The following is a 27,177-nucleotide window of genomic DNA, read 5'->3' as shown; positions in this document are numbered from 1 at the left end:
AAATTAGGAGGAATGAGGAATATGTAGTTGTCATGTACATAAGTTCATGTATAAAATCCACCCATTTATTTTTTTTAATCATTAAAAACATTAATTGAGCCAAATCATTTATTTAATATTTATTATACAAAAAATATTAAAAAAATTAATATGTGATATGTTTTATTTCTAAGTTTAGGTATATGACAATCACATATTCACTTTTTCATATATTATTAAAAAAATAATAACATAACAATTTGTTGCTTATTATTTTGTAAAGATTTTTTATGTTATTTCAATACATTGAAATTTTATTTATGTTTTAAATTTAGATTTACTTATTTAAACATAATGTTAAATTATTAATTTTAAAATTTCAATTTAGTTATTAAACTATTAATCGTCTCACAAATTTATTTTTGATTGTCAGATTATATAATATAATTTGTTACACTTAGTTTAGAGTTTTATTTTTTTAAGTACAAATACTCAAATAGGATGAAATGCTGGTGGGGCATGTCAACACGTGGGAGTACCAGATTGGTGTCGGTCCAAGGAGACATTGTTTTCATACGTTTAGAAGGGGTACGATGATGCGCAGGGGACCCACATGGGAACGTGCGTGGGGTCCTATGAGTGGTCAATTTGTCTATCCTCCCTGTTAGGAGACATGGGATCCGTTGTTGTGAGAGTATTGCAGGCTTCATTTCCCTCCCGATATATGATTAAAACGTGGTCACATCCTAAACAAGTGAACCCAATATCTAGTACATCATGGTACAATGGATAATGCACCTCAAATTTTTTTAGTTTATTTTACTTTTAATCTTTGCACACTTGAATATCTTGTATTCTTGTACAATTGTTCAAAACTGCCTACTTAATGTTTTAGAGAAAAACGTTTTTATGTAGTTTACATGAATGACCTTTTATGCGTTAATTAATAGACGTGCTTTTAGAACATTAATAAAATGTAATTCGTCTATATATACAACACATAACCGATATGTGTGTTTTATTATCAAATCTTTCTTAAGGTAACAACCATCAATTAATGAATTGATATTTGAAAGAATTTGAGACTTAGAGATATTGAGTACAAATCATGTTATAAGCAAAATGCTTTCACAAATAAAAACAAAAACTTTACATGAAATTGGAGTTAGGTATATGAAAAACTGACTTTACTATATATGCCAAATCTACCATTAAAAAATTAGATACTGTCAAGAAATTCAGATGTTACATGACTCATTTGTAGCTATTGGATACTTTACAATCTTGTCAAATACGATTGAAAGTAAATTATAGAAAGCTACTGTCAATAAATATAAGAGTGTCCCACATAGGCGATCTTGTTTATTTTGTGTCTTTGGTATATCCACATAAAAAGAAATAGGAAAAATGGTCTCTATGATTGGTTGTTTTGTTGTATGATTATGGGGGAAATGGTTTAAGAAAACAACACCGATATCTCAATTCATGGGCTACAATGCTAGTTAGTTTCTTGATATTTATGTCACTCACGACAAGCCTCAAGTTCAAAACATCTTTAGGCAAATATCTGGATCAGAAATTCTTAGAAAATGATCATGTAAATATTTCAGTTAAGTTTTGATACAAATCAAAAATACTCTTTATCTCCAAATAAAATAAACAGCAAAAGACTATGTAATTACGGTTTAAAAAATGAGTAGACGTTTCTCTATTGATATGAAACCTTGCAACATCCAAAAAAAAAAGAGAAGAAAAGAAAAATAGAAAAATAGTTGATATACTTGATATTGATTGGATGAAAAAGTGAAAAGGGATATAAATAGATATGTTATGCACTATACTAATTGAAATTTAAATATGTCTTGCATGTGATTCCAACAACCAAAAGACAATTAAGTAATTAACTATTTACTCAAAACCTTTTACTCTTTCATATTAATAAAATACCTTACAAAAGTTCGCATCTTAACACATATTTTGAGTCTCAGAAATATGTCATCAATTTGTTATTCACGGAATCTAGGTCGTAAGTTTCTAAATTCGTTAAATACATATCTGTTATATGTAAATAATAAAAAATAAAGCTTTATGATAACAAAAGATGAACAATAGAAAAGACAAACCAATCATATTAAGGTTAAGTGCACGTTTGTCAACTAGTGTCACCAACTGTGTAATTAGATTAGAGTAATCATCGTTAATAAAGATAATAATCCTCCAATGGTTAATTAAGGTTCTCAATTAATGTTAAAAAAAAAAAAACATTAAGGTTCTTAATCTGAAACATATGTCAAACATTACCTAGTTCGAATTTGCTTGTCAACAATAATAACGTAGGAAGTTATACATTATATCAAGGTGATTCTTGTCAAACGGTACGAATTTGCTTGTCAAATGATACCCGTATAATGCGTCAACGGTTAATTATAACAACGACGGTATGTTGGTGGGGATGACTATTTGTGGTAGTAACAATGTCACTATTCATCCAACTATAATTATACGTTACTCAAGTTATTTATAATTATAAGTTCTCAAATTATCAATGACCATATATATATATATATATATATATATAACTAATAATAATTATATAATCAATTTTTTTTATGAAAAACAAATACTAGAATAAAAACTACAAGAGTTTTTGATTGTAAAAAAATTGTTACAACAAGCGTTGACATGATATTGATATCGAACAAGTTAAACGCTTACGTCAATATTCTAGTATTACATTTCGCTATTTTGATTTTCATTACATTATTTATATTTGAATTTAGCGATTTGTTCTTTCATAATTTTAGTTACATTCTTGAATTCACTGAGTTGTTTTTTCACAGCTTTTCTTAAATTACATAAATTTAATTTTATCTTAAAATGTCATAAAATCTGTATATTTGATAAAGGTCAAAATTTAGTTAACAACTAGATCAAGTAGCTAAAAGTGAAACACAAATTTCCAACACCATAAAGGATCACTACAAAGTAAAAACCAATTATGGAGTAGTAATAATGCTTTTTATAAGGGAATAGATTCTCTCAAGTTATTTTCCCAACTTGTCAAGTTGGGGAAATCTTAACCTTTGAATCAAAATTAAGGGTTAAGATTCAAAAATCATCTTTGAATCTTGGACCTTAATATTCATCTAAGAATCAAGATCACCCAAATATGACTAGTCATGTTAAGGTAACTTGAAGGAATCCCCACCATATAATAAAGCTGCAATTTCTTTAAGGGAATCAACCAAATTTTATTCCTTAATTTAGATAAATCTATTGGCCGGTCTTAGGAACAATAAGTGAGGATGAAACGAGCCTACGTGCTAGTGGTTGTATCTAGATTAAAAAATTATTTTTAAATCTTTACTTTTAATTTTAACTTTTCTCAAGTTAGAAATAACTCGAAGGGATTCTCTCTCACACTTAATTTATAATGTAATAAAGATAATTGTTGATAATCTTAATTCAAAAGTTAAAATAATTTTAAATAAAAAGTTATAATTGACTTTTCTTAAGCAATTTTTTTCTGAAAGTACAGTTAAACCTTAATTTGAAGGTTGGTAAACAATAATAAGAATATCTCCATTGACGGGTTTCAGAATATGATAAAAAACTTTGAGGCGGTTTATATTTTTGCGAGTCTCAGTGAGTTTGTGTTTCATACTTGATTTACTTAATGTGAAAAGGTCATACTGTTACTGTATATACTTGATGTGACTAATTTATATCCATTACTCACATCATTATTGGCCATGTATTTATATGTTTTAAGTCGTTTTCATATGCATTTGGCGCGTTTATGGTGTTTGTTAGTGATTTCAGGCTCTAAACAGGTTACGCGTTCATTTGGTGCATTTTTGGAAGACTTACTGGCCTAGAGGTGATCTATGATGTCGAGAGTTGATTCGAGTAGGAAAGAAGTTGAATTTGGAGTTAAAAAGTTGAAAACGAAGAAACCGGTTAATATATGTCCACTGCGCCGCAGTGGAGGTGCACACATGCCCACTGCGCCGCAGTGGTCACACATGCACGAGGAGTTTTTGTCCAGAGATTTTTGGCTGTGACGCAGTTGTCATCGAGTTCCATTGCGTCGCAGTGATAAAAGAAGTCAACGGGCGCCAAGTCAAAGAGCTCGACTGCGCCGCAGTGAGCCATGCAACAACGCCACTGCGCCGCAGTCACCCTGATTGAAGACGAGTCCTTGGACAGAGATATTTGGTTGCGACGCAGTGGAGGGTAACACACGACCACTGCGCTGCAGTGGTAGGTCGGTCAACGAAAGTCAAAGGCCGACTTAAGCCTTTATTTTTCAAGGGGTATAAATACAAACCCTAGGACGAATTTTTACTTGTCTTTCTAGGAGCTGCTCTACCAGGATTCTTCCTTCTCCAATCAAGTGAAAACACTTAGGCGGACTCATCGAAGTTATCACGGGCACCCATCTAGATCATATTAATTACTGTCTTGCAATTTCTATTTTCTCAAACGATTGGTATAATATGTTCTTCTCTTTTATTGATTATTTTTGTTCATTGATCATGAGTGGCTAAACTGTTTATCATCCAACTTGATGAAACGAGACGGATAATGTGATTGCAATATTTTTAATTCAAAAGAGTTTATTTAATTATCGTTGTTCTGTGATCTTGATGATTTTAATTCTTTTTATTAATTATTTTGATATTGGTTGCATATAATTCTTCGTTGGTGGTACCAGTTGAATGTGTATGTGATTTTAAAACGGTTATTTGTCTATGAATAGTTATCACTAGTTCATGGTATGATAGTGAATGTCAATTTAAGAAAAGATTAATTTTGTCAACGTGATTAATAGCGGTTGGTGGTACCACGTTGTTGACACATACGTACAATTGATAATTCGGTAGTCAATAAAACTAATTGTTGGAAAAAGTTGTCTTTGCTTTGGTGGTACCGGCTTGGGTAATTCAACTAGCAGTTAGGTGATTCGGTAATTTGTTTATGGTTGGTGGTACCACGTGAACACCTTAATCTTGTCACGACTATCTTTAAACTCTAAAGAATTTGGTCTTAATTAAATGCAATCACATTTGAAGTTGAGGGAAGTCAAGGTGGATGACTTTTAATTATATTGTTTGAAGTTCTTCTTTATTTTATGCTATTTGCCTTGCAAACCATTTTCTAATTTCATTGTCAAAAAAGGATTTTAAGAGTAACACCCGTTTTCCAAACCATTTTACCAAACAACTTGTCTAACCAATCCCTGCGAATGATCTCGGATTTACCTCAATACTATATTACAAACGATCGGGTCCACTGCCCGTGAGTGCGTAGTAGTCAGTTTGTAAGTGGTTCTTGTTTTATAAATTTAAGACTCGATTTAGCATATCGATACTTCACCATAAACTTATTTTCCCCTCAATTTTAATACATTTCCTTAGAACTCATGTATAAATTTGGAAAGGTTTATTCATAGGAATCATAGCAAATGATGATGATGATAACGTGACAAAATCATACTGAGTAAACCTTTAAAAAGTTTTCAATGTCCTAAATAGGCTCACAGGTATTTTAATAGCAGTAGTGAATGGTTTTCTTTTATCAATCCTTCTGGTGTATACATCTTTAATTTGTAACAAGTTCTTACCGTTCCGATGTTGGTAATTTGGGTATAAGGCTGGGCGAGGGCTTCACCACCCGTCCCCTCCCTCCCCGCCCACTTCCTAAATGTAAGGAGCACTTCTCCGTCCCTTCCTACTCTTTTTATTTTATTCATTTTCTATTTATTTTTAACCAAATAAATTAATATTTATTAATAAAATCATGACATTACATTAATTAAATAAAACAAACACCTTACGTTTCATATTACTAAAATTATTAAAAACATTACATAAACCTAACACTCGGAATAATCCGAGTCCACAGTACTGTCGTCATCGTTACGATGAATGTATCGATAGGCTTCAGGAGAACCGATTGTGTCTCCGGGTTGGGGAGATACGTATTTCTCTTCCGGGTCAGAATAATAATCAACATGATGTCCACCACCGACATTGCCTTGCGAGAATAACGCATGGTCAAGTGTGGCTTTCAAAGTGTTAGAGGCAGTGTTAAGTTGACAAATGACTTGGTTTAGCCAGTCGATTTTTTGTTGAAGATATAAAACATACTCAGCTTCGCCAGTGTTTCGTGCCACAAGAGATTGAATTCGGTTGATTTCGACTTTGTAAGTCGCCTTCTCGTCGATTAGATCCTGAAGGATGGTGTTCACTTCAGACTGGTGTTTGTCGTCGTTGAGCATATGGGCTTGCATCGTCATCTTAATCTACCTTAGGTCCATGTTCGCGATTTGTGTATAGTGAAAGATTTTGGAGAAAATGCTGTTTGTTGGTGTTGTTGCTACTGGGAAAAAGAATAAGAAAAAAAGAACAAATAAAAGGGAAGTGAAGAAGAGGAAAAGAAGTAGAGGGAAAGTGACCGTTTAATGTGGGCCCCACCACAATTTATTTATTTTTTTAAAATCAAAGCATGTAACGTTCGGAATTGGATCGAGAGAGAGGCGGGCGAAGTGGTCTCCATGCCGGTCACCACCCAACCGGTACCGGTACCACGGGTCGGTGTTCCCCTGGTACCGGTGTGGTGTCTATCCCACTCCGTCTAGCCTAATGGTAAAGGAAAATGCACATATACATAACCACGTATACACAATGTAAATCTATATTCTATATCTATAAATCTGTACGTGCGTAAACTTGTGATAATTAATGATAGCAAATGCAGTTAATTAAGGCTCCGTATAACTTTAGTGTTGGCAAAAGAGTTGGCTGAAAGTTGGTTTTGTGGCCACCTATGTGAAAAAGAGACTGGTTTCATGCTAACTTATTTTCCATTTATCTATATAGATTTAGATATATATTAATTATAATTATATAGTTTTATGATATATATAATATGAGGTTGGGTATTATAAAACAAGTATTAATACACAACAAATAAGATAAGATGTTGACCCTTAGATCATGGTTAAGTTAATGCACCAAGATTCACGAAACAATTGATGCAATATGATTTTTCATCTTGCATAATGATCTTCAGTGGGAAAAAAAAACATATTATTTTGTTTGTTTTACTTTAATTATTGTTTTATTTTACCTAACACCTATATAATATATGGACTAAACAATATATATCATTTTCCTTTTTCTTTCTTCAATGTACCGAAGCTACTTTATTCTGCCATTTACTGTCTTGTTGCAATCGTTTTATAACTGCATTTTTATGTATTGGGCATTTGGGCTTTCACGAACCGAGAACGATGTGATGTAGATAAAAAAAGATGATGCTTAACTTAACTACATGATTATAAAGAAATAGTGTCTGGTACATTTTAAAAAAAGAAATAAGTTACAAAATGAATAATTACGTAATAGGATCATTTTTAATTTATATCAAAAAATTCATAAAGTTGTTGAAGGACCACAACCCTTATCAAAGGACAAATAATGATGACCCTATACCATGTTGTATTCACGAGAAAGAAACAATAAAAAGGTTAACACAAAATTAATGAGTAAAAACAAACACTTAAAAAGATGTGTTTGTATTGTGTGTTTCAAATGATGTTCAATTTTGCTAAAAATAATATTCCCCTGTCTTAAATTATTTGTTTTTTTTTTGAACAGCAGAATAGATATATATTAAACAAGATACTAGCAAGGAGCTAGCATCAAAGAAAATTACAATTACAATTTTGAAATCGACAATTACTTATTACACCACAAAGTAAACTTTGCACTTTAGCCCAAACATAAGTAAAGCAGGTCTCACTATACAAATCATCGTATTCGTACTCCAAGAATATCTCAGCATACCTCCCATACACATGCTTCCATATAATGTCTTAAATTATTTGTCCATCATTCATATACAGGTTGTTTGGAGTTAATTGATCACGAAAAATAACAATTAAAATTGTTTAAGTTTATTGTATTAACCTTTTAAATAAAATTGTTATTGACAAAGTTAGATGAAGGATATTAAATAATTATCAAAAAGGTAATTATAATGGCGTTTTGTAAAAATTTAAATTGTAATAAACGTATTTTCTAAGTGATTGTCCAAGTAAACAACTTAATATTCCATGTAAGACTGACGATGATGATGATGTGACTAAGTTGATTATAGTCCAACTAGTTATATAGAAAAAAAATTGAGGTTTAAGACAAACTTTTGATTATCGGACTGCCTCAAGTTTCCCAATCAAACCGGCCTATAACCTTGAAGGACTTTTAAAAGAAACCATTAGACTTGCCGAAAGAAAACCACAAGTTGCACAATTAAAATTAACAAAAGTGGGAATTTAAGCATGTTACAACCTACAATAATGATGAGAAGTGGAATCCTTCGATTATTAAATATGGAATTCAAGTAGCATGTGACGATGGTAATGACGTTTATTACCCTTATAAACAAAAAAGTTTAAGGTTTTAAAGAATATGTTAATGTTAATTAATCACTAAAGGTGCGTTACTTTGGAGTTATAATTAGGGGCCGTACTCATGTTTGCTGTCTACCCATTAAGCACTTATTTATTAAATGACTGGTTTAACGGTTTATAACCGTATCTTTAAGGGTTGTACGCCATTAGTTTCTTTAGCGGTAAAATTGACTGATTAATCGGAAATTATGACTACAGCCAACAAGATTGAAGATTGTAAAATTAAAAAAAAAAAAAAAATGTAATTCTCATTTAGTTTAGAAAAAGGCCAAAAGGAGTGAGGGTTCTTATAAAGGTAGTGATAATCGTACTACAAAATTTGATAAATCTACTACATATATCATAACATATTGTACAAATTTACAATGCATAACGGTGGTAGATTTATCAAATTATGTGGTACGATTATCATTTCCATTCTTATAACCCCAAATCTCACGGCATTATGACATGTGAAGTTTAGAAAAAGAGTAGGTTTTTTCTTAAAATGAGGGGCTCCCATAACCACAAATTTAAATATAGTTAAATTTTACAAAAAAAGGACCATCGGAAAAGGGATATATCCGTTGGAGTGTGTGGTCAAAGGAAGTAGGGGGCGTTTGAAAAGGGACGGAGGGAATCTCTTTTGCCCATAACGTCCTTGGGGCAATGTAGCAAGTGTTATGAGGTTACGTGCACTGTTTGGGCTTTCCCTGGAGGTCTAACGCCTCACTTCTTTGGGCCTAAGGTACCGGTAACATTGATTGTTATTAGGTGCCAATTTTTTTTTTAAGAAAACATAATCTGTTAATCCTAAACTTAGAACATATCATTGCAACATAATCTATATGTCAAAATATTAAGCCATCTTTGTTTGAGAACATGAGATATTACACTTGTCACTTACTATAATACCAAAAGTTTGTCTGATTCACATAGTCCAGAATAACACAAATGTTTCTTACTTTAAGGCAAAGATACACATCACACATGGATAACTGTTAGACCAAAAGTCCTTTGAATACGTTTATACTATAAAAACCAACTGGATTGGATAAGTGGTTGGAGTCCTTGCCTCTGGAAACAGAGGTCATGGGTTCGATCCTCATGCCCAGCAAGGCTGGAGCCTGGAGGTCCTTTTCTACCTTTGGTAGAAACTGGAAGCAGTCTCTCTACTTTTAGTAGGGGTAAGGTTGTCTACATATCAATCTCCCACATACACTGTCGAAGACGGTAATGGGAACCCGTGGAAGTCGGCATTAGGAGTTACTCTATCAACTTAGTATGACAGCGGAAGGGAAGCCCTTAACAACAGAAAACGATGGATGTTTATTAACCAATGGACGGGTTAATCATATCGGATACATGAATTGGGAAAAAAAAAAGTTTTACACCAAAAACTCCTTACAAAATGATCATCATACATATCAGATTCATTCTCAAATATCCTTAACTGTTAATCTGGTCCTGAATTTTTGTAAAAGTGAGCACATGCCGTTGGGAACTCACTCATGGATAGTAAGGAGCAAATGCAACCACTGAATTGTGCCCACCAAACCCGAACGAGTTAGAAATGGCTGCAGTAAGACAAGAAAATGTCAAAATAGGTTGAAAAAAAATAATCTAGCAACACTTTATAGCTATAACTTTCATTGCATTAGAGACATACCAACATTGACTTCATGTTGTTTCTTCACATTTGGGACTGTATCAATGTCAACTTGTGGCTCCAAGTTCTACATGCAAAACAAACTAAAGGATTAGAACCTGACTTCAGAGATAAAGACTAAATGTGTGGTCAAACGGGTTAGGGTCTTATCCAGTACGTACATCTTGGTTAATTGTAGGGTGCAACCAGCCAGTGTTGATTGCTTTTATGCATGCAATGGCTTCCAATCCACCCGCAGCTCCAAGACCATGTCCAATCATCGACTATAGCAAAGATTATACATTATTAGGCTTTATTAAATGATCCAAATACCCGAACCTCCACAAGATTTGGGCTTTACCTTGGTTCCGTTCATCTTAATCCCAGATGTATCCTTAAAGACTTTCTTGATGGCATTGACCTCAGCTAAATCCCCGGCTAAGGTTGATGTAGCATGGCAATTCACATAGTTCACCTAAGTGAAATATCCATATGATTATATGTTATGTGTTACAAGCAAAGGATTAGATTTCTATGATTGATCTTACCTCTTCGGGAGAAATACCAGAGTCTTCTAAGCACTTGGTTATGCAAGATGAAACACCAAGCCCATCTTTGCGTGGATCCGTCATGTGATGGGCGTCACAAGTTACACCTCCACCCAAGTACTCGGCAATTATATTAGCACCCCTCTTCTGTGCATGCTCCAAACTTTCCATAATCTGTCAAGAATCACTATGTTAGTATTAGTTTGTGAATGGGCCACCAATCCAAGCCCATGAGTTAGATGGCTGATTCCTGACATATACAAGGATTCAGGCTAGATATTGTCCTTTGACCCTTACAATTAGAGGCCCAACCGATTCTTAAAATGAAACAATCTTGTAGTTTATATGCTAGTATGGATTAAAAATTCTAACAATACATCTGCAGGAACTTTGACCCACTTCCTTTTTAGCTAAATCTATTCAGCATGTCATTTGACACATTAGAAACATCCATAAAAATAAAAATAAAAAGTCCTAACTGACCCATTTAAGAGGATTGGCACCTCCAGTATTCGGGCAAGATCTTAGATCAATAGGCTTGAAAGCCCATATGGCTAGAGGCCGGGGCAATTCTTGCAGTTATACATAATTTCCTCCATAGCAAGAATCACTTTTGTGGTGGAGCAGTACTTTTCACATTTATATAAAATCTTGATGATGAAAAGTGCAATTTAAGTTGAAGAACCTACATTTATGATTCTAATTGGTTGTTTTGGTGTAAGATTTGTAAAAAATATCCAAAAGCTACGTTATGCATCTTCAATTCAAAACATACAAAATGAGCGGGAGTTAGTAATATACCAGAACGCCTGAACCTTCCCCCATAACAAAACCATCACGATTTTGATCCCAAGGTCGAGAAGCCCTGTGGGGCTCATTGTTTCTCTGGGACAATGCTCTACAAGCAATGAACCCACCAACTCCAGTTGCATTGATAGCTGCTTCGGTTCCACCAGCTACCATTATATCGGCATCTCCTCTTCTAATGTGATTTGCAGCTGAAAAAAAGCAATAGTTTGCGGTTGCACAAGCTGTTGAAATAGAGTAATTTGGTCCCATTAAGCCCGTATCTATAGCCAACAATGCTGATCCCATGTTGGTGATGGAGTATGGAATGAAAAATGGTGTAATTTTCTTGAATCCCTTTTGTACAAGTGCTTCCACTCCAGTGCTAAAAGCTGTTAAGCCACCCATACCAGAACCAACTAGAACTCCAATTCGCGTTTTATCCAACTGTTATAAAACAGTTAAAACATCAGATTTAATTCAAATCATAACGGGGGCTACTTCACTAATGTGACAATGTCGACCTATATACTTATAAGTGACACAGTTCAGGTAATATCTATTTCTATCTGGTCAAGCATACTAATGTGAAAAGGTTTGGCTAAAAGGCAGGTAGGTCCAATGGAAGTCGTCAAACCTCCCAAATCGATTTCTTTTAAAAAGTTTATATTCTCGTAAATTACTAGTAATATATAACTTTTTACATCGTACTCCATATTTAACACACTAACATTTAACTTTTTGTGGGCCAACCCAAACCACCTTGCTATGCAGCTACAAAATAGCTACACCCTTAGGGAACCTGCCTGTTATCTGCCTGTCATGAGAGAAGACTCACATTTTCAAGAGCTTCTTGGCCAAGATTGGCATCCTCAAGGGCTTTTTTGCCAGCAACCAAGCAGTACCTCCAACAATCATCAAGGCGACGGTCATTTTTACCATCAATGTAGCCTACTGAAGAAAAGTCACGAATCTGACCAGCAAAACGGACAGTGAATGTGGAAGCATCAAATCTGTCTATTAGAGTGATCCCACTCTGACCCTCTAGAAGTTTGTCATAGAATGTGTCTACGTCGTTGCCAAAAACAGAAACAACACCCATTCCAGTGATCACAACCCTTTTCTTTGGGTCAGTTTCTCGTTTGGGAGCTGAGACATTTGGTGCAACCATTGCCTTGATTGCTGTGGATTTTGAGGCTGCAAACACACAAAATTAGCCATCAATACATTTAACTGCAAAATGCAAATGGACCTTGTTTCATACAAGCTGACATGAAATGGTCAAAAACTAAAGTGTACATCCAAAGAGAAATGATATATCTGTGTAGTGTTTTTCTTAAAACCCCTTCTAATGGACACAAATGGCGATAATTCATGCACTTTGTAAAGAGTCTACCCTTCACACCCTCATAGATTATACATAGTCAAATGTGCATTAGTAGGATCTGTATGAGAATATAGCTGTTTTCATACAAATTAAAACCGTGCACTTTTGCTTATGTTTTTGTTTGTTGTATATAAAAACTCGGATCTATATATACTTTCAATCTGACTTGGATTGGTGCCTTGGTGGTTTTGATTAACATTCAGGTTTTAAATAGAATTGTTTTTGACATTTTTCGTATTCAAAGCAGTGGAGCCGACTTGGACACCCCCATTTATTCTAATTCTAGTTCTAGTGCTTGGAATCTATCCAAGTATTAACAAAAATCTATAGCATGTATTCAACTTAGAAGAAATTTATTATGTGCATCAAACTTTCACATATTATGTATCACATTGACCAATTAAAAACCTTAATAAACTTTTGACAGAGCTTAAATGAACATCATATGTAATAACGATATTTGAAAGTTAAATAAACAAATTATTTAAAGTTAGAATCCGTATCCCATATTTTTGGGCCATAGTCAGAGAAATAGGGCCATCTGTGAAGGCTTGCAAGTGCTGTGGTTGCACAGGGCCCCCAAATTTAGCAATAGTGAGTATTTCCCAAAAGACATAAGTTTAGTAGTCGTTCATACATTCATGATCTTTTTTCATTGATAAGACAAACGTTTAGTAAATGATGATTCAATGATTGATAAACTTTACAAGTTAACTTACATAAAACCACTACCCAAAATCAAATCAAATCAAATCAAATTGTTGAACTATGTCGACCAAACCTAAAGCACCACATTGATTTTTGTAAACGTGATGTAAAAGTTCTTGATTAAACAATGTCAACTTAAAGTTTGAAAGAATTGGGAAAAAGTGATCCTATTACTCCACTACATGATTAGTAACTTTTTTTTTTCTTTCTACAAGCGTATAAAAATATCTCAACTTTTTGTAACATTCCCAAACCGGAAGGCGCATTAAGAAGGTCCCCAATGGACTCGTTCTCGCGCTCGTTCGACTACCTCGGACGAGTCCACACTGTTGGGTGGGACTCGTCCCTGGTTCGTTCGAGGGTCTCGTCCGGCTAGCTCGTTCCTGCAGGGACGAATGGAAAGCTTTGTAGTTTTTTTTTTTTTTTTTTTTGAATCCAACGGCTAGGTAAAGGAAAAAGACAAAAATTTTGAACTTTTACAAGTTGGCAAAACAGGTCCCTGTAACGTCTACTTTGACCACCTGCAGTTCAAAAACTTTACACTTTTAGTCCTTTAACGACTAGTTTTTGAAAATGCCTATATATACACCTCCATTAAGCACTAGAACACACCACACTTGCATTATTCACATATATTCACACATACAAAACCAATTTAAGCAGAAAATCATGTCGAACTTCAACAACCGAAAAGAAAACGACTTTTGGAACAACGCCTTGAACGATTTTAATCAATCGTACTCTAACCAGCCACCACAAACACCCTTCATCCCACCACCTAATGACCCCCGTTATGCTCAATTCATGGTAGCTTATTATGCTTCACTTGCCGCTGCACAACCCCCTAATTTCTACCATGGGGGGTCGTCGTCAGCTGCACAATTTCAACAACTCGATCAACACTTGTTTCCCACACCACCAGGCAACCCCACCCCCACACACGAATCTGCTCCCACATCGGAATCTGTTCCCACCCCCAATCTATTCCTGAGGCACAACCAAAAAAGGGTCGGGTCAAAAGTATGTCCAAACGCACCAAGAAAAGCAAACAACCAAAAGAACCTGCTGCAAACTCGTCTAATTGGACCGAGCTTGAGATGAAAGTTCTCACTGAGTGTTGGATCGATGCTACAGAAGATCCATATTGTGGCAAAGACCAATCTATTGATTCTTTTTGGGGGAAAATCATAGATAAGTACAATGCAAGATTCCCCAACAACTCAAGAAACCACAATCAGATAAGTGGCAAGTGGAGGAAGATCAGAACAAATGTGTCAAAGTTCAACGCAATCTGGAAAGGCTATGATGGTCATCGGTGCAGGTGGTGAGAACGATGCCCAAGTAAAGAGTACTTTACTCAAACCAAAACTCAGTTTACCATGTACAATTGTTGGTTGCTTGTGAAAGATAAGCCAAAGTTCTTCGCCCCATCCGGTCATGATGTTCTGGGCCGAAGCTTGCATAAAAGAAAAAACGTTCTTAATGTTGTTGATAGTGAAGATGAGGAGGAAGGGACCTAATTCGTGCCGGTGGACCTTGGTGATAATGACTTCTTCGGTCAGAATACTTATACGCGCCCCCCTACTAAGTCAAAGGCATCACGAACATCTGCTTCTTCCGATGCGGGGTCTGCTCGTTTCTTCAGCTTCCGACCTAGCCGCCAGACTTGACCGTCTTGGGTGTAAAAAATAGGCGGTGTTGGATGAACAACAACTAGCTTTGGCTGCCATTCGTGAGGAAGAAAGGAAGTGCACCATGTATATTGGTCTTTCGTTCATGGACAAAACAGAATGTGATGATGAGGAGAAGAAATACATCAAGGAAGCCAAGAAGAAATTCATGGAGGAGTACAAAGACTACCTATTCGGTCCCAACTAGTTTAGGTTTAGTTTTAAAAAATAAAAATGTCGTTATGTGTTTTTTTTTGGTTTTTTTTTTGTTTTTAGGTTGTGTGCTTTATTTTATTGTAATTTGTGCTTTTTTTTTTATGTTTTAAATGTATTTGTATTTTTTTTTAATAATAAACTTGTGTGTTTTGTTAATAATTTGTGTTAACGTATTTGGACTAATATGTATTTTATTAATAGTTTGGAGGGTTAAAAGTGTAAAGTTTGGATAAATGGGTAGAATTAAATAATTGGTGGGTCCAAGACTAGTCTTAGGTGGATGAGTCCATTGGGTGCATTTTGGGGGAGATTAGTCCTTGGAGTGTTTTTTGCTGATATGGCGCTGACAGGGACTAGTCTGAGGTGGATTTGTCAACACCATTAGGAAGCCTCAATAAACGACTAAATTGTACATCTATTTAGATACTCGTATTACTTTGTACATTTACGGGCCTTCGCTATAAAGATTTCACATTGGGCCTCAATGAATTCAAGAACGGCCCTGCCTATAGTACTTATTCAATTCTTTCTTCAATATTTTCCCAAAAAACCACCACTAAAAAACATGAACGATTTTCATTTTTCACCTACTCGTTAACTCAAATCCACCATACATGCACCAACATTTGCATTTTGTTGACACCAATATAATATATACAAACAAAATATCATATATTTCCATTATAACAAAAAGAAAAAATCAATCTATAAACAAAATGAGGACTTATATATATTTAAAAACTTGGTATAAACCATGATCAAACCTGAAGTAGAAGCTGACCAAGTAGGATTGAACCCAGATGAAGCAGTAACTTGGTTCGACTCAATGGCTCTAAGCCCATTAAACTGAAGCATTGAACCACCATTGTTGGCTAAGTCTTTTCTTCTTAAGATCAAACCAGAAGAACAAGTGGTGGCAGCAATGCTTGCCATTATTATTGTTATATATTCTTAAGTCGTATATATATATATAAAAAATAGTTATATGGTTTTTGGGCTTAATTATAAGTAAATGTGTATATATGATGAATTAATATGAATATGGTGGTTAAATATATAGAGAAAAAGAAAGTGAGACAGCTGATGAGAAAACATTGGGTTAAAAAAACTAAGTTTATCAAATGTAGTGTAAACTCCGCCAACCTACTGTTCTTATACCATAGTGTGTGACGGAAATGACTATATATATAGTTTTATTTATATATATACTTCTGGAAGTTGATGTTCTTGTTATTGACATTTCACAAACATTATATTCTGACTTTATAATATAGTTCAACAGATTTGTTGCTACAATTGTATTATGATTTATTATTTTCCTTTAATGTTATGAGTCCCATTTTCTTTATTTTTAGCATGGTATATGTGCAATATTTAAAAACAGTATGATATATGTGCAACAATTTAATGTACTTTGATTACAAATGGTCAAATTTTAGGACTTTGTTTAAAAACCCCTTGTAATTTAATAATTACTCTACTTAGAATGTCTCTGCCTTGATAACGCAGTGGACATCCCCGTCTTGCAATGAAGTTTGGACCTTGGGAGACCAAAGTTCAAATCTGAGCAAGCAACGTTTTTCCCCAATTTAGCGTCGTGCATTTTGTAGCGGCTAAATTAATGTGGTTTTCTCTCCCCTGTGGTTTCCTGACTTCGTGAATCGGTCGCTAGTGACTGTCTACCCAATTGGATGTAACGGCTAGATATCCCGTGACACGAACGTTAAAAAAATAATAATTAGAAATTAGAATAGCGAAACATATATGTCGGGCCGCTTATTGGGTTATGATGTATTTGGTCTGACCCAGTAGTAACAAATAAAAGGCCCACTAAGAGATTAAACATGAAATGATGTAAAGTACAAGGCACAAGCTGCTCACACACTCACACGTGACTTGGGAGTTGGGAGCTTGGGACACGTATAAAGGTCCAATGGCAGCCGCTGCTTCACTGTCCCTTAACACCCAAGTTAAGATTGTTCCCTTTTTCTTATAAAATAAAAACTAATTCGTTAATACAACTCGTGCATTTAAAATGTTTGAAGAAAGACTTTAACTATTGGATGATAGTTACATGCGAGAAAATAAATATGTCAATGGAAATTAAGACGTTAACGTGCAATTTTACATATGAGTTAACTGTTAACTTTAGGAATCAGAATGAGATATGGAAAAATCAAAATATATGATTAGAAAAATTATTAAGATATTTAGTTAAGAGGATTAATCATTTTACTTATTAAAAAAAGTTGATTCCTACAATAAAAATAATTTGCCGAAGACTAATAGAATGATTGATTTGATCATATTGCCATTCATCAAATAAAAAGAAAAGTTCAATAGACTAAAGATATAAAGGTAGAAAATTAAATAATAATTATCATTGCAATGGAAAAACGTGGATCTAGGTCTATATACTATTTGTTTGAATGTCCTTTTAGATAATAGATCGTTAACAAATAACTTACTTTTAAAAAAAATAAAATAGATAATTAACTTTATGGTTTGTTAAAAAAAAATAAACTAATGATTCAACACCAAAATCAGTAGACGCATCAATCTCGTCATCCAAGCTTTCGTTTGGGTTATTGGGCAGATAAAAATGACCGTATCTTCTTCAACAAATCACCATCAATATGTAGAGCCATCAAAAACGTTAAACACAAACTTCTTTTGGCTGATTAATCGATCCACAAATGTTGATGTCACTTGGTCCCAATGTTCTTCTTTCAATTTCTAGTTTTCCGATTGCCATTTCCCTGTAATCTTTTTTACTTTCTGTATTTTGCTTCTTAATTGTAATCCTATTATCCTATCACTTGTTAGTTTTTCAATATCAATATTCAATAATATCAAACGTTAAAAAAAATAAAATAGATGTGAACGGAAAACCCCACTAGGAGACCTTCTAGATGGAAGACCCTTCGCTTTTACTTTTGAAGCCTTCCGAAATTTTCAAGTAGTTTCACTCTAGCCCTTTAGCTTAAATGGATTATCAATAGAGGATGTGTACTTCAATATTTTGTACATGTGGACGTACTATGTGCAATCTTTATAGAAAGTTTCCTCTTTCACCTTATAGGCTTATAATACACTTTAATGTTTAGATTTTGCACACTTGCAAAAACATTTTCAAAGTTAACACCAAAAAGAATATATATTTAACACTAAACTTCCATTCGTTCAAGGTTTTGCCCGTTTGTACTTTTAGTTCAACGTATTTTCTAAAGTTTTTATTAATATTTAACAGTTGATTTTATTTATTTATGGTTTCCTACAAATAATTATAAAAATCTACTACGTTTAATTGATACAGTTATTATATTTTATAATGGTATATGACAATAATCCAATATATATATATATAAATCTAATATACATGTCATGCAAATAATTGTTAATATTAGTACGTTGATTTTCAAATTGGTGTAATTAATGTTAATTTACCGTTATTATATTCAAATAAATGAAAATTTAAACCGTTAAAATTTTACTTTAGTCCCTTCGTTTTTGACAGGACTTAGACTATCATTAATTAAATCTTTATATCTATGAAAAAATGCATTTTATTATAATATCTTTTTGAAAACATTAATTTGAAAAATTACTCCAAAAGGTTAACTCTACCAACCTATAATCTTGAAGGGGGCATAACTGCACATATGTACAAATATAAAGGACTCATTATGTACATCACTTTATCAAATGTATAAACCTTTACGCGTAATTGCCGTCACCGTTTATTCGCTCAACAACACCTATCATGATCAATCTCCATTTTTATCTTTTCGTTCTTTCCAACTAATCTAAAACATTCCATATTCATCCATCCAATTACAATTCAACACTTCTCCCCCAATTATTTAAATCAAATAAATTCAAAATAAATAGATTATTTTCCCCATTTTTCATGTAATCAATTTTCAAATAATAATCCATCATTCACAATTAGAACTAGTTTTTTAAACCCGCGCTTCGCAGCAGGTTTTGATATATTACCAAATAATGATGGAACATAAAGCATTTCGTGTTTAGACATGAAATTGTAACTTTTAATTTATTTACCGAAACACCAAAATCTTTAAGAATATACACATACATAAATAAAATAAAAGTGAATATTATAGTTTACATAGCATTTGTCAAAATTTTATAAATAAGTCATTTTTTTACAAAACTACAATGGATATGAAGTTATTTTTCAACAAAATCGAACGTTAACCTCTTAGTTATGTTTCTCACATGAGGGAATTTAATTATTGCGGATTGTACAACGACACTTGCAAGGATATATACAATAAAAACATGAGTATGGAATCATAGTAAAATAAAAACTATATATAACATAAAGAAATATAAGTATATTGGTTTAAAATTAAACTATGTAAAACATATAGTTGGTATACTTAAACTGTATGAATATTTTCACAATGTTACACGTAACACGTGGTGTTATGAATATTTCCCAATGTTACGTACACGTGTTGTGTACACCTCCTCAATTGAAAAAGTTAAACTGGCTAAAACTGCCTAGTAATCTACAAACTGTGGGGTTGAATTATTTTCCTCATATTTTTGTATTCCTAATTAAAACCGTTTCCATTTTCCTCCATATCTACTAAAGTCTTCATTTCCGTTTATGTACATGAGAATATTATTCACTCCTAGCTAGGTTGAAATAGGAAAATTAAACAGATAACCCATCGATGATTATGTCATATCGTGATGGTGCACGCCCAATCCAATAGCTTTCCTCCATCTCTTCTTCTTTTATTTATTATTCAGTTCGAATTCTTACTCGGTATTCCAGGTACTATCTTATACTTCCCGTAACACGTCAGTCACCACAAACCGCTGACCACTACCGTCCACCGACACATGCCGATGACGTAAGACATGCATTTTTGTTATTGCCAAATGGTGGCGGACTGGCGGTGAAGATGTATAAAGACCACCTTGGTTTTGGCTTGTGTTGAAGCCGACGACTCTTAAATGCAACGTTGCTCGCTCTTGGTAAGTGGTGGCGGTGGAGATGTATAAAAGCCGGCCCCTTTTGACCTTCATTTTTTCTTTTTATTTATAGATGTTGCTGACTTGTTGTAGTGTAATCAAAAAATGACAATGACCCGACCTCAAAGTTTATTGTAACTACAAATATGAAACGATTGATGTGTATGTGATGTGTACATATTTTTATACGCATTAAAGAATTGTAAAAACAATATTGTGAGGACTAAATAACAAGTACTCGTATATATCTACTACCATGTTATGCTAGCCGACAAATTTGGAAAAAGTATGAAAAGGAAACGGGTAAAAAAGAATAAAAAAGTAAGTCCTGTGAGTGTGCACGCAGAAGCACGCATGGGATTTAAACATATATATAGGGAATGAGTGTTATCGAGTTGATTTCATCTAATAGATTATTGACTTGTTATCAAACTCAAAGTACGAAACTCATTCAAGCTATAATTTACGCTCAGACTTTAAATTATTCTAAGTAATTGACAATTTAAATTTGACCCGATTCGGTAATCAATATTTTTTAATATTGATTAAAGCATGTTAACGGACTTAATAATTTTGAGCTCACTTTACATCTCATAGCTCGAATCTACATGATTTGATTTTGCTTTATATATAATGTAATATTGTAAAATAATACAGATTGGATAGAACTAACAAGTTTTGTGAGCTTTTAATTTTAATACCCATGCTCCACATGAATTAAAGTAATTTTATTTTAAATACTTTACGTGTTAATAGTGGAAGCTTGTAGGTTCTCTTTTTCTCATATTTCATTTGTACCTTATATTCACTATGAAAAATGATATGAAAATATATCACAATTATGTATACTTACCTCTTAATCTGATATACAAACCAATAGACCATGGTGTAGAAGTTTTACAACATAATTCTATTTCTGCTTTTTTAATTAAACGAGTGAATTTTATTGATACTCAAATGTATACAATAATACTAACACATGAAAATCCAAGTAATACATCTAGAAAAAAACAAGAAAAACTGTACCCAAGACTATACATTCTATACCACCAGCAGCCATTTCACTATCTAAAATCCAATCTTTCCATATCTCAAAATAGAGATACAATCAAGTTCAAAGTATGCCAGAAAAAATCAACTAGCTTCGTCTTTCACAACTCACTATTCTAATTCGCAAGCATACTTTAAAGAACAACACCATTCAAAAAAAAAAAAAAACATTCATCAGCCAGCCACAAAATTGTAACTCACCCAGTTCAACCTCCACTTAGCACCAATATTGAATACATTCCAAGTCTTCCTTACTTTTATTGACATCAGATTAGTCCTTACACTTTCTTCAACAATCTTACACACTGCCTCCTCATTCCTTTCCACATTTTGGAAAATCCTATAATTCCTTTCCTGCCAAACAAAATAAACAACATCAGCCACAATTAGCTTATTGACCACAATTCCAATGTTGTTCTTTCCTTTTTGCTCAGCAATTCCTTGAATTATATCATGCAGAGCAAAATAATCACTCATTTCCCACCCTAATCTCTTTATTTTAACCCAAACACCTTCAGAGTATTTGCAATTAAAGAAAAGATGCTCATGGTTCTCTATATTCAGACTTGCACAAAACACATTGCATACTACCAATGCTCTGCTACTTAGCCACTTTATCCTGAGTCAGTAATTTCCCCTGAATAGCAAGCCAAATAATAAAAGCATGTCTAGGATTAAATTGTTTAAACCAAATTACTCCTTTCCATCCAATAGTAGGCCAATTATTCCTCAAATCTTGCCAAGCTTGTTTGGTAGAAAACTCCATTTGCTGACCATTTCTAGTCACCCAAACAATCTTGCCATCCTTATGCATCTGCAACACAGGGACCTCAGTTCTTCTCAGCACATCAAATCTGTCCACCCACCCTTCAGACCAAGTCCACTTCCCATTACTAATCATGTCTGCAACTTTAGTGTCAACCTCTTTTCTTGCATCATAAAGAACTCTTTTAGTGATAAACTGACTGAAAGGACCAGCAGAACACCATGTGTCATACCACATTGATGTATTATGGCCATTTCCAGTCTTATACAAAACATGCTGCTTCACCAAGTCCCTAATACTCAGCATTGTTCTCCAACCCCAGCTATCACATTTTTTGTAGCAACCGTCAAATTTCGAGGCCAATGTCTATTATAAAAATATATTTTTGCTAGTTGTATTGAGTAAACTAGATATGTTATTTGTTATTATGCCCACTTAATTAATAGATTTATTAGTCTTGCAATAATCTTGGATATATATATATATATATATATACATGACAACTAGCAATATAACATTTAGTCTTAACGAACAAGTTGATAAAACAGGATGATATGAATGCTACCATGAATGCAAATCCAAGATACAAGTAACAATCATTAAATCAAAAGAAAAACCAAAATAAACAATGATATGTTCACAAAACAACTATCTAGTAAGAGACTAAGAACACATGTGTTTTTAAGGAAATCTATTGCCAATATTCTCTAGTTGTCAGCCAAAATATATTCCCTCCCATACTTGTTGCAGTATCCAAAAGAACTTGGTGATATCCTTAAGCAAAATATCCTCTTAAGAACCAAGCTTTTGTTCCATTGTATCTTTTGATTGATCGGTCTCAAGAGTAGAGCATTGATATACTTGACAAATTCCAAATGGTTGCTTTTAATCGTGAGGAGATGAACCTCCTTATTTAAGTAAATTTTCACCAGTGGCTCTATCATCCTATACATCCTAACAGCCACCCTATTACCACCTTCTTTTACAACCAATGTATCTCTTTCACAGCCACATAATCAGGTTCTTGATCACCTTTCTTCCATCTATAAATAGTCTCCTCCATTCACCATCTTCTATGCACCAAAACACCATTGATAAACCACCATTTATAATGCTTAAACTTTACCTTACACTCTCTGTTTTCCCCTGTTTTAAACTAAGAAAAACAGCCCATTTCATCATAAAGTCGTGAACACTATGGCCATGACTTTTTAGCTAGCCGAGGTTGCCATTTGTTAATCTTCGTTACGGTTACGGGTTCTAGTCTTGAGTCGCCAAGCATTGTTGTTAGCTCTCGTAAGTACCCCTGCTTTTCTTCTTTTTCCTTTCGATTTTTCGAAATGTGTCATTAAAATCGAACTCGTTTCCTTTGTAAAGAAGATACAATATAGGAAGAGGGATATGTAGACTACATGAATTAGTACTATGAGACTGTAATAGCCTATACGTATATATAAGTAGAAAATTGAGAACCTTACATATACCATTCTATATTGAACAAGTGATGAGTTACATCCTGGTTACAAAAGCCTCTCTATAAATTTAATGGCCAGACAAACTTGGTGGACTGATGAAATAAAGTGTCTAGCATGTCACTATAAATGCTTAGAAATAAAACTAATGGGTAGTCGACTAATGATCATGACTGTTAACTATAGTATTTCAATGTTATAAATTCGTGGAAGTAGTATGGAGATGAATGTGTATTTAAAGACTCAGAGAAACATAAAATTTTATATTTCCCTTAGAACCTATTTACTAATATAAAAAGCATGTCCTTAATTCAAGACTATGTAATACTAATTAGTTATATGTGATGTTGGTATTGTGGACAAGTGACTCATAAACTATAAATCTTAAGTGACATGTAATTGATAAAATCTCATAAATTGTTTAGGACGTTTCTAGATTGGAAATCATCAAAACTTCGTTGTCACTATAAAGTGAGTTCATAGCCCCTTTTTAAATATTTTATATTTGGGGTGAGAATACATGCACTTTTTTTTTATTTGTTTTATAGTTGGACACAAATACTTTGTTACTATATATTGCCTGAGTTGTTTATTCATTCTACTAAATCCCGTATTTCAATACCGTCAGTTATGGACTTAAGTGCGAATATTTGTGAATAGATCTATTGGGTTTGACACCCCCACCCAGGTTAGTAGCTCTTACTTGATCGGCATGATCAAACGGGTGCATGATATTTGATCCATAGTACTTGGGAATGAAAGTACTACGCATGGGGTAAATATAACATCGTTAAGCTTCGGTATTGGGAACTCAGTGCTATAGTACTATATATATTATGTATATAAAAACCTTGTGATCCATAAACTATGTTGATATGTTAAACCTATGACTCACCAACTTTATGTTGACGTTTTAGCATGTATTTCTCAAGTAACTAGTGTTATGGAATTTCATGGAGCGGAGTAGGAATCTCAAGTATTCAAGAGTCATGTACTAGATAATAAATAAGAACTCTTATGTACTTCCTAGCTACTTTATTGTAAGGTTATGTCTTGAGACGTTGGTATTAATGAATAAAAACGACACGTTTAGTGGTCGTTCTCTTGTACAATTTATGTTATGATCCTTTGTAGTCATAACTCGCCAAAATGATTTGGCGGGGTGTGACATATTTCCTCTTCAATTTCCCAAATACTCAGATTCTTTAACTTGACAATTTTATCCCATTTTGCCCAAAGAGAATTTTTGTTCTCAATAATTTTCCAAAATTGCCTAATTAACAATACCTCATTCCATTTTCTCAAATCTTTTAATCCTAATCCACCCTGCTCCTTTGGTCTACAAACACATTTCCAGGCAATCCTTGCTTTACCCACAACAGAATCACCACCATTCCATAAAAAACCTTTCAGTAGTTTTTCAATCTCCTTAATAACAGTGTTAGGCAACATAAAAACAAAAGCCCAATACAATTGCATTGATGACAATACAGATGAAATCAACTGAATTCTACCAGCATAAGACAACATCTTATTCTTCCAACAATCATTTTTATTCCTAACCTATCAATTAAAACCTTGCAGTCACTTACACCCAACTTTTTAGCAAGTAATGGAACACCTAAATATCTCACGAGGAGTTTCCCACATTTAAATGGCAACACTTGAAGCAACTCAGTCTTTTCACTATTCTTAATACTACAAAAAAAGATTATACTTTTGCCAAGATTAGGTGTAAGACCAGACACCTTAGCAAAATCATCCAAGGTTTTCTTAATCACTTCTAAAGAACCTGCATTCCCTTTACAGAACACTAATAAGTCGTCTGCAAAACACATATGAGAAAGCTTAATCTCTTTACATCCAAAATGATACCCATAATCATTGGATCCCTGAGTATTTTTGCACATGATGAGATTAAAAACCTCCATTACCAGAGTAAATAGGTAAGGAGATATGGGATCACATTCTCTAAGACCTCTACCACCCTTAAAGTACCCCTGAATCTCACCATTTAAGCATAAAGAGAATTTAGCAGTAGAAACACAAGTCATGATCCATTTAACCATCAGACTATGAAACCCAAAGTTCTTCAAAATTGCTTCCAAGAACTCCCAACTAACTGTGTCATACGCCTTTTGTATGTCTATTTGCATTGCACATCTCTTGGGTCCACTCTTCCTATTATATCCTCTTAATAATTCTTGAGCAATCAGGATATTATTTTGAATGTGCCTCCCAGGCACAAAAGCACTTTGGTTTATATGCACAATTTTGCTCAACCCATTTTGGATTCTATTAGTTAGTATTTTAGTGATACACTTATAGAGAACATTGCAGCATGCTATAGGTCTAAAATCAGTCACTTTACTAGGAGTACTAACCTTAGGAATAAGTGCAATAAATGTAGCATTGACCTCACCAAGCAATTTTCCGGTCCTGAAGAATTCATGCACAGCCAAACACACCTTAGAACCCACAAAATCCCAAGCCTTCTTAAAGAATCCTGCAGTATATCCATCTGGTCTAGGTGCTTTATTATTATCCATGCTAAAAATAACCTCTTTGGTTTCAATATCAATTACTGGCTTAACCATATCATTAGCATCTTCATTACTAAGAACATTTCTGAATAAATCATCCATCAACTGCTCAACAGAGTCAACCTTTCCCAAGAATTTCTCAAAATGCAATAAAAATTGCTTTGTAACCTCGTCCCCTTCATAAGTGTTGCCATTCTCATCATTAATACTTTTAAATCCATTCTTGTTCCTCCTAGATCTTAAAATACTATGAAAAAATGCAGCGTTTTTATCACCTTCTCTTAGCCATTGAAAGTTTACTTTCTGTTGTAACAACTTCATCTCATCTCTAGCAATTGCCAAATATTCATTTAATGAATCACTAGCCTTCCTTTTCAACTGCTCATCATGAGGGAAATCATTCATAGCCTTCCGGTTTCTATCCAATTTTTCCTTTAACACTTTGACTTTTTCAAAAAGGTTGCCTTTATTCCAACTCAAATTCTTCACAGGCTTTTTCAATCTCTTTAGATTTTGTACCAATTTGTACATATAACACCCCTGAATACTATCATTCCATTCCTATTTGACTAAATCCAAGAACTCTTCCTTATCAGCAACAAAGTTTAAAAATCTAAAGGATTTATTCTTCCTAGGGTAACCTTTTTTGATATTTAAAACAACACGACTATAATCAGAGATAGAATATGACAAAAAATTCTCATGGGCTCACTAGAACCTACTTAAGAATTCCTCATTCACCATAATTTTATTTTTGCTTATAGTATTTTAAAATGATTATTAAGATTTTCAATTTATAATTAAATTAATAATAACAATATTAATGTTTAATTTTAAATATTTGATCAATAAAGATAAGAATAAAGATAAAAATATAGGAAAAATAAAAATATCGTAATCTCATGTCGACAATCGACACATAAAAAAATGATTGTT

The 27,177-nt window shown here is 33.6% G+C and overlaps 1 protein-coding gene across 1 annotated transcript; it reads right to left on the bottom strand.

The window, feature by feature from the left end:
• Window positions 1-9,801: 9,801 nt before the first annotated feature.
• LOC122601774 (3-oxoacyl-[acyl-carrier-protein] synthase I, chloroplastic-like) lies at window positions 9,802-16,333 on the bottom strand. The gene is made up of 8 exons (XM_043774512.1): window positions 16,165-16,333; window positions 12,258-12,631; window positions 11,435-11,866; window positions 10,634-10,807; window positions 10,447-10,560; window positions 10,268-10,369; window positions 10,107-10,173; window positions 9,802-10,014 (listed from the first exon to the last, which is right to left on the bottom strand). Exons 1-8 carry the CDS (start codon window positions 16,331-16,333, stop codon window positions 9,947-9,949), a joined length of 1,500 nt encoding a protein of 499 aa, XP_043630447.1. The 3' UTR covers window positions 9,802-9,946.
• Between the last annotated feature and the right edge of the window lie 10,844 nt (window positions 16,334-27,177).

The sequence above is a fragment of the Erigeron canadensis genome, chromosome 5, assembly GCF_010389155.1.
Source record: "Erigeron canadensis isolate Cc75 chromosome 5, C_canadensis_v1, whole genome shotgun sequence".
Lineage (NCBI taxonomy): Eukaryota > Viridiplantae > Streptophyta > Magnoliopsida > Asterales > Asteraceae > Erigeron > Erigeron canadensis.
This window is presented reverse-complemented; position numbering and strand designations above follow the sequence as displayed.

What these genes read in the sequence shown, in the direction of transcription:
- LOC122601774 (XM_043774512.1), bottom strand. Translation starts at nt 16,333, where the DNA reads ATGGCAAGCATTGCTGCCACCACTTGTTCTTCTGGTTTGATCTTAAGA. An exon ending in GGGAAGGTTCAGGCGTTCTG is followed by an intron (nt 10,808 to 11,434) that starts GTATATTACTAA and finishes GATTCTTGACAG; the next exon opens with ATTATGGAAAGTTTGGAGCA. An exon ending in CTGGTATTTCTCCCGAAGAG is followed by an intron (nt 10,561 to 10,633) that starts GTAAGATCAATC and finishes TATTTCACTTAG; the next exon opens with GTGAACTATGTGAATTGCCA.